Source organism: Centruroides sculpturatus, unplaced genomic scaffold, assembly GCF_000671375.1.
Source record: "Centruroides sculpturatus isolate CEXI.00-Female unplaced genomic scaffold, Cexi_2.0 scaffold45, whole genome shotgun sequence".
NCBI lineage: Eukaryota > Metazoa > Arthropoda > Arachnida > Scorpiones > Buthidae > Centruroides > Centruroides sculpturatus.
Genome location: NW_019384310.1, coordinates 835,596 through 845,166, shown reverse-complemented (window position 1 = coordinate 845,166; position 9,571 = coordinate 835,596). Strand labels below are relative to the sequence as shown.

The following is a 9,571-nucleotide window of genomic DNA, read 5'->3' as shown; positions in this document are numbered from 1 at the left end:
AAAAAAAAAAAAAAAAAAAAATAGAGATTAAAATAGCCAAGGCAAAAACAAATTTGAAAGCAATGGACAAAGTCTGGAATTGTCTGCAAACAAATTCCAGATTTTGTTTGCAGACAAAATTAAAAGTATTGAACACCTGCATCTTCTCCTGCATGCTGTATGCCTGTAAGACATGGGTAATAACAAAAAATATGGAAAGAAAAATAATAGCATTTGAAAGACACTGTTACAGAAAGATCTTACAAATAGGATGGATGCAGAAAATCACAAATAAACTTTATAATAAAATATATATGAAAAAGAATCTCTTACAAAAAATTATACAACAAAAACTTCAACTTTTTGGACACATTACAAGAATGAATGAAAACAGAAAAATTAAGACTTTAGCCTATGGTATTATGGATGGATCCAACAAATGAGGCAGACCATATAGAGAATGGATTGATGACGTGAAGAAGTGGTGTGGAGTGAATGTATGGGAATTGAGAAAATCGGCAGTGGATAGAGAGAAATGGAAGAAAATAGTGGAAAAGGCATCAGACACCAATGGGCAATGAGCCCAGGGTTGATGATGATGATGATATGTACTCTATAAATAAGCACTTCCCTACTTATGAACATTCAAGTTACAAACTTTCAGACTTATGAACAATTTTACCTTATGCCTAAAATTTAAATTTTAGATGAATTTTGAATTCCATTGCCACTCATGAAGTGGCAAAAAAGTCATCATGAGGAAATACAAGAGATAGAAGTAAACCAACTAGATTATAATTTAAATTAGATTATAATTAAAAAGTTTATTTTAAGAAATTCTTTCTATATAACAAAAAAGTAAATAAATAAATAAAGCTATACTATGAAATAAAACATGATAAAAGAAATATATAAAAATCATTAATTCAATAATAATAAGTTACTATATAAGTTTTTATTTTTGTAAATTTTTTTATAGTAATTTTGTTTGTTGTACATTTTATCTAGTACTTTGTATTGTTGATTTTTTATTAATATTTTGGGTTTTTCTAGTTAAACTGGAGAGACATTATCACCAGTCCTAATTGGACTGTAATAAAGAATAACAATAATAGCAAACAAAAAATATAAATAAAAATTAATTATTTAATCTTTCCATAATTAAAAATTATATTGATGAATATCTAAATCTAGAAAACATTCCAGAAACAAAAATTTTGTTTCTTTCTCATATTAAGCTTAAAATTCTTTATAAAAATTTATATAAAACTTACACGATTTCTTTTTTTAATTCTGTCTTTTAGAAGGGGTACCGGAACATCTAAATATATTATCAAGTGAGGCCGCAAAAGTTCACATAAGGTAGAATCCTGGCATTCGTAATAGTATTCTCGAACTAAAAATGACAACAAATTTTTATTATTAATTTTCAACACTAGTTTATAATAGTTTTTCAAGTAATAGGCAACTTTTTATTAGTGTACTATATAAAAGATGATGCTTCACTGGTAGCATTCAGTAGTTTTTTTCAGAGACAATTGGAGATAAGAAGATGGGATTAATAACCAAGTTTACAGATAAGACAAGACAATTTTCAGTACCTTGGATGACCTTGAAAATCAGCAGTTTTTGAGATACAGAACAAAACATGGTATTTTTTAAATTATAAGAAGCACTTTTAAACCATTATATGGATAGTATGTGACAAAGAAATCTTTTGTAATAGGTTACATTTTCTTAAACCTAATGATGTTCCAGATATCAGCCAGTTTTTTTCTAAAAATCTGATTTCTCTTTTCCTGAAGCATTCTCTGTGGGGAACTAAGTTTATTAGATTTTGCTCTTTATCTCAGCATATCAGATAGTTGAACAAGTAAACTTTGAATAATGACTTGTTACTTTTTCAAAAGCACGAAGGAGTGTTGTCAATTTTGTGTATTTAATTGTTTCCTCTGTTTTCATGAAAATGAGTTATTGAAGTGAAGAAGCATTGATATGCTAATGGCTTTAGGCACATGTCACCAAAATTATTCACAGGAAACAAATCTTCATGCCAGATGACACCCAGAATGAGCACATTTTTTCTGAGATGTGTTTCAAACATTAGCTGAAATAGTTAGTAGTAGTGGAAAATGTACCTTATAAATGTGACCTTATAATTTAAAAAAACCCTATTTTGTTCTGTATCCCAGAAATTATTGATTTTTACATTCATAATTGTCCCCTTGTCTGTTCTACAAACTTTGTTAACAGTCTCTTTCTGAGAAAAATCTACTGAGTAGAAATATCAATGAATCATCCTATATATAACAGCTGAAAAAGTAAAAATATGAAGACTTATTAAAGTATTGTCATTATTAATTAATGTACAGGGCATCCACTTAAACATCTATCCAAGGACAAAAGATATCTTTCCACATTGAACAGTTATTTGCATGTGGTGCAGTTGGTTTATAAATAGGATCTATTTATAAACAAGATTCTCCAAGACTGCTTTATTTCCCCTAAACATCATTTGAGCAATGGAAATATTCTGAACCCCCATGATTGCCACCCTTAAGTAACAAACAAAATATACAACCCATATAAAAATCAGAAGAAAAAATAAAAAAGTTATTTATAAATACATAGATTTTTTACAAAAAGATTTAAATGAACACAAATTAAATGTAATAAATGACAAAATTATGCACATTCATATTATGATAAAAGAATGATGTGAAACATTAACCTAAAATTAGGAGGATGCAAACAAGATAAATTTCAAATTACATGAGTAGAAACAAGAACAATAATAAATATTAACAATAATATATGTAACTATAATGCATCATTTTTAAATCATCCCTTAGTTTTCATAGGATGAAAATAATTATTTATGTATAAAACAAATATTTTATAAAAAGTGATGTATTAATAATTAACATATGAAAACAGAAAAATTATGAATAACATTTTGTCTCAAATAAGATTTAATTCAAATTATTGCTAATTGAATGTAATAATGTCTATTATGTTTGAGGCATATCATTCCTAAATGCATCTTATCCACTTTCACTTAATTTTCAGTATTCAACAAAATCTTTCAAAGCTTGAAATTTGACAATGCAACATTGGTTTATAAATCAACATGTAGAATGGACATAATGTCACTATAAGCCAATGGGATTATAATTTCTACAAAGAATTGGGAAGATGTTAAAGTTTATAAGATGGATAAAACAAGTTGGATTACTTGAAAATACTTTCAAGTATGGATAAGACACAATCTGAAATGTCATTCAATTTTCTACAGTAAATTTTTATGCTATAAGCTTGTTTTTAAAAATGAAAACATTTTATGACAATAGTGACAGTGTCATAGTTAGGGTCATTGGTGCCCAAGACAAGATTCTGATTTTGTTCCCTCAAAAATTCTCTGCAAGATATATTGAAATAGCCTTACACTATTATTGTGTCAAGTTAGCAACAGCACCTAATGTTCATTATCATTTAACACACTCTCACAATGGGCAGCAAATTTAATCTGCAGCTTTTTATTATTTACTAATAAAATTCTTTATTCAATAATAAGAATTGTATCGTGGATTTTGCCCTCTGGATGTGCACCCCTGGTGTATATCCATTTTGCCAGACCCTAGCTATGCTAACAATAATTCTTTACATTAATAATTAGATAGCATAGATCAGCATTCTTCAACCTTTTCACACCTGCAGACTGGCAAAAATAGGAATAGTATTTTGTAGACTGCACTGCTAAGGGAAACAGTCCAATCACAACTGCTTTCATTAACGTGCATGCATTACTTACGTTAATTGTTACATTGTTAAAATATGCAAGGATAAAATATTATTTACCCAAATTTTGGGAAATATCACAGATTAAGTAATTAAACATTGTTCTAAACTTCCTCTATTTTTCTTTTCTATATTTTAAGTTGACTTAAATTAGGTTAAAACTGAGATTATGGTATGTATATGATTTATTAGAATTCCAATTTAAAAAAATTATAATCAGTTTTTTAGCTAAAAAACGTAGTAATGAGGGAAAAAAATTCCTCATATTAAACCACATTTAAGAAATCCTATAACCTTAAGACAGAAATAAAAACTTTATATTAATTAAAAGTTTAAAATATTATTTTGTTATTACAAAATTTCCTGCCAGTCTACAAAATTTTTTATGGACTAACAGCAAATTTCCATACACCTGTCCATGAACCCAAGGTTGAAGAATACTGGCATATATGATACAAGAATTTTTAAAAACAGATAAGACACAGTTTGAAATCATGTGTCTTATTTGTGAATTATAATAAAGATTCTGAATTTAACTAATTTACTATGTTTTCATAATACATAAATTACAGAAATAACATAACTACTTACATGGCTTACTTAAATAACCAAATTTATACATGGTTTCCATAAAAACAACATCACTAAATATGGAGCGATCTAGTACTACTCCTTGACCTGCATAACATCAAAAAATTTTTTCGTCAAAAAGTTGAAAAAAAATATATATACACATATAATATTGTTAATGTAAATCAAATAATATAAGTTCTATTAAATATTAACACTGTTCAATGTTCAAGTAAAATTATTATCCAAACATTATATTCTAAATATGGATACATTTTCTACTTATATAAATTATAAGATTAAAATAAATTGAGTTAATTAACTTCATAAAAAGTTATTTAGATTATAAAGTATTAAAAATGAAATTAATATTTCTAAATCATTAATACTAAACTAATTTATTGAATTAAAACAATAACTTATTGCATTTAAAATTTTTTGTTCTATCAATGTGATATTAAAATATGAAAATGCAATTAATAGCATAAAAATGTTGACTTTAATAAGCATTTTGAAACATTTTGTTTGTAAAAATCAACAAATAACCAGTAAAAATAAATATTAGTTTAAAAAATGGTAAAACATGATAAATCTGAGATTTACACATTAATTTTTAAAAATTAAAATATGAATATTTTGGCATGCAATCAAAAAAACCTACCTAATCTAGAATATTACACATTGTGATTTTTTTAAGAGCTTCTGTAACTTGATTATTCTACCTATTCTGATTGAAAAACTAAGATTTATGTAAGCAATTTCTTTATATGAGATAACGTCACAAATATTTGATATAATTAATTTTTTTAATAAACAGTAAGTTTTTTTATAAAAAGTGATAGTTAATACAAAAAATTAACAACAAAAAAAAAATAAATAAAATAAATCTGTTTCCTTCTAATATGTTTCTTTGAAGATATGATAGCATGTTATAAAGAAAAGAAAAGCAATACAGTAGAATCCCAGAAACTCAACATTCTGTAAAACTCATTCAGCCGATTGCAGAGACAGAGTTTATGTTAAATGACATTTATCAACGGAACGGCTTATAGATGTTGGCTTGCTGAACCGCGGTTTAAAATGCGCTGCGAAGACATTTGTCTATTTCTGAACACCCTCTAAACGAATTTTGGCTAAACACTGGCTCTTACTTACTTCACTATTACTCCCATTTTAGGAGTTGTTCGGCCAATTGGGTTATTTGTTTGTGATGTCAGAAATGGTTGCCAGCTATATTCCGAAAGCTTCCAGAAATAAAATCTAAAGGCCATCAAAAGCATTGTTCAGCAATTATTGACAATCTTTTTCCATTTCGATATTTAATTTTGTCACCAATATTGTTTAAAATATGAACAAATCCATATTTAGAAAATTTATACTGAATTCGGAATAGATTTTTAAGGAATTATTTTGACATCTTATTACTGTCGAAATGAATAATTTTAAATATTTTATTATTAATATTACATTTTTTTTAATATCTATAAACAGATTTCTGTAATTATTAAAATTGTCTCATTTGTTTAACAGTACAATGACTCCAAAATGCATTAATATTTTATAACCGACACGATACTCGAATTGTAAATAAATGCATCTGATTTAAATTAATTGAAGTTTTAAGTCTTCTCCCATTTGAATATCGAAATTGGAACATTTAAACAAATTTAAAGTATTTAATTTTGTTGTTTTTGCTCCAAGCAATTAATTAACGAATAATTTTGTCGATTCATACCGTTTACAACATTTATCAAAGGAACGATATCTGTTTTTATCTAAACTTTTCCACAAACAAAGCTACCACTCGAATTGAAAAGCCCTCTAAACCTGCTGTCGAGTGAGTCTAGAAAATAGGTCAAATAACTTGTTTCTAATTGCTGTCTACATTGTGGCAGGCATCTCTGCAATGAAATTTTTCTGAACAGCAGTCTACCCGATCTGTAAACCGTTGTCGGCCTCTAAACGTTGTCTCTGCAATCAACTGATTGTCATCTAAAAAAAGAAAATACTTGTGATCTAATTTTTACTTCTATAAAATTTAACATTAGGATTAAATAAGTTATTTTTCTTTAATGGCAACACTTGATAATAGCATCAATTCCATATGTTAACAAAAGATATACAGTAGAACAACATCAATTATCCGAATACTGATCAACCAAAACATTGGTTAACACATTCAGTCAACCAAAGAATTGGTTAACCGAAAGCGTTCCAGTCAGCAAATTTAAATTTCCATTAGTGCTGTGGTGCTGCAATATTTGGCTATGTCTTGGGCTACTCCAATATTATTTTTGTTGGTGTGTGTGTTTTAGATGGCAGCACTGGCGCGACCATGAGAGGGCACTTAAGGACGTGCCAGGATTTGAATGAATTTCAACACGGGATAGGTTAATATATTTTTTCGTACATAATCAGTTATCCAAACAACCCCAGTCCCGAATTGTTTAGAATAACTGATGCGCTACTGTAACTTTTTTTCCAAGATACCACTGCAAAATGCTACAATGCAAATGTCATTAATTCAAAAGTAATAATAAATGACACTTTTAGCCCACGACTATAAATTAGATAGAGTTAGTTAACCTAATAAATAGGATTTAACAATTTGGAAGGCTTATCACACAGAGGCCAACTTCAAATGTTAAATCCTATTTATTAGGTTATCTAACTGTGTCTAATTCAAAAGTAGACACTGAATAGTCAATATTTATTTAAATTAAAATTTAATTACAAATATTCATTATTTGTACATAGTTAATACATATATGAATTTGCACATATAATTCCTTTATGAAAATTCCACTATCTAGAATATCATCATCACTATCTGCAAATATCATCATTTTTGATAATTTGTCACCTTCTCAGTCCACATTAAGTCAAGTTTGAGGGACTCTACTGTAGTGCATTTTCATAGGTATAAAATTGCATTGGCAAATGATCTCTTAATATACTTATTTTTTATCATTATTTTCAGTTAATTATATCAACAGACTGACAGAAGTGTTTAAAGAAATGGAAAATGAAACTGCTAAGTGAAGTTGCACAAAATAACTATCAAATTGGCATCTCTGCAGAATATTTACTCCATGAAAATGAAGACACTTATTTTTACAATAAATGTTTTGGCAAGTCAGTTGCTCATTGAACTCTACATGCTATATATTAGGTAAACTGTCAAAATCTAAATTTCAATGCATCTCATTAAAGTATCACATTTCTATCATATTCTTTTGTATCAATCCCAGCTGGCATTTTGTCATTCTAATTATTCAATCTCTTTTTTAAAAGATTGACAGAATAATAAATATTTACATTTTGTTTATTTGAATAAAACAAGCTAATTAAAGACAACAGAAATGTGAAATTTAAGAAAGTGATTGTGCATATCCCAAAAATAAATGGTGTATTGGCCAAAATCTGTAATTAAATGATTTATTAAATACTAAAATGCTGTCAATCCTGATATAAGAGAAAATGTCAATATCACTTTCTCAAAAAAAAATTAATTTATATTTTTAATGTTAAAAATTTATTATGCTTTTAATACTTCTTGTATTTCATATATTTATAAGTTCTTATTTATTTTGAATTAAGATTACATTTTTTTTTTGTTTTAAATTTGAATTAAAAATATGTTTCAATTTAAATTTGGAAAAAAAAGGATAACTTGCCAATGATTTTCCTTTTTTTTTTAATTCTGTATATATATATATTTTAAATATTAATTCTTGTGTTTTTATCATTGTTAAAAAACTGTTATAATTCCTAGAGCCCTCTTTAAATTAAAAATTTAAAGTGTGTTCTTTTGAAACATTCTTTATTCTTGGTTTAATTTCAGCAAACTGAAGAAATCTGAAATAAACTGGTCTTTAAATATTTTAATTTTACCATTTTGTTGTTCATTTTGTTTACAACATTGCCTTTGAATGAATTTAAGTTCACTAATTACATAAATTTATGTGAAATCCAAACATTGCATCTATAATGATTTTCCATTTTTCTAAGTCACATAATACTAATTCATAGATGCTTCCATAAGTATCCCCAATAGGAGCATGGATACCCAACTAGTATGATCAAGGACTTTAAAGGAAATTAATACAAAGTTATACAGCCATTAGGAAAGAAAACACGAAACCATACATACGGGGAATCCCATCAGAAAGCATCCACAAACTCGTAATACACGGACTAGATGACGATCTTCCAGAATATAAAAACCAAATGATTTTCCTTTCGTGTTACTATTTTATAGTTAGATTGCAATACAATACTACTTATTTAAAGTAATCACAAAAAAATAAATATTTATTCTATTTTTGAATGCATTAAACATCGAAATATCCAAATTTTGAAATTTTCTTAGTAAACAAACGGAACCAACGCCGGCCGTACAAATGCCAAAAATTTTCTACGACAATAAACTCTTCTCCGTTCCGTTTGCCTTAAACGACAATACTCCGCATCCTCACTCGACAATACACGTGCATTTTGATATTTTAGTCATTTTTTAGTTTAGTAAGTAGCGCACGGAGACAATTGAGCCGACTTTCTTTATAAAGGTATTTTAACTTGTAGATTAATATCTAAAAAATAACGATGATCTTAACAGATATACTTGCCAGTATTGAGTAAATGAGCCATAGCATCCAGATACTGTTCAAATCTCAGGGCATACATAGAAATCTGAAACTTGGCAACATTACTATTAGTAGGATCTTCGTAGAATTTCTTAACATCAAAACTTCTGCAACGAGGAGGTAATTTATCATCTAATTGTCTTAGGTCGTAGCCGTATTTGTTAATATAAAGACGGTCCATGGTCGGTTCTGGAAAGTATTTCATATCGAGTTCATCAGCGAGAGAGGAAGCAAATGTCGACTTTCCAGCTGCAATGGGACCGTCTACAACGATTATTTTAGTATTTTCATCGAATCTATCCATTGTATTATCAATCCAACCGTGCCAAAACTTATATTTTTTCGTCTCGTACGGCCAAGGTTTAGGTCTAACATAATTAATATCTCTCATCTGTTTGCTACATATAGAACGTTTAGCGATAGAAATAAATGCTAATTGGGTGTTTCGTAACTTTATATTATTTGCTAGGCCGGCAAAGCGACCTATTATCATCTTAAAATTGGACATTTCCCACCTTCACACTCGATTTCCACGGATTACTTTTGATCTTGAAGAAGCGCCACCTGAAAGTTTTTAA

The 9,571-nt window shown here is 27.9% G+C and overlaps 1 protein-coding gene across 2 annotated transcripts in view; it reads right to left on the bottom strand.

Moving 5' to 3' along the window:
- LOC111621429 (NADH dehydrogenase [ubiquinone] 1 alpha subcomplex subunit 10, mitochondrial-like) overlaps window positions 1-9,571 on the bottom strand; it is a 63,257-nt gene extending 53,686 nt beyond the window's left edge. For both annotated transcript variants that reach the window (XM_023363576.1, XM_023363583.1), the window contains exons 1-3: window positions 8,976-9,571; window positions 4,369-4,455; window positions 1,254-1,375 (exon numbers count right to left, since the gene is read on the bottom strand). In XM_023363576.1, the coding sequence (XP_023219344.1) occupies window positions 1,254-1,375; window positions 4,369-4,455; window positions 8,976-9,501 (735 nt within the window). In that variant the 5' untranslated portion in view covers window positions 9,502-9,571. The remainder of the gene's footprint in view (window positions 1-1,253; window positions 1,376-4,368; window positions 4,456-8,975) is intronic.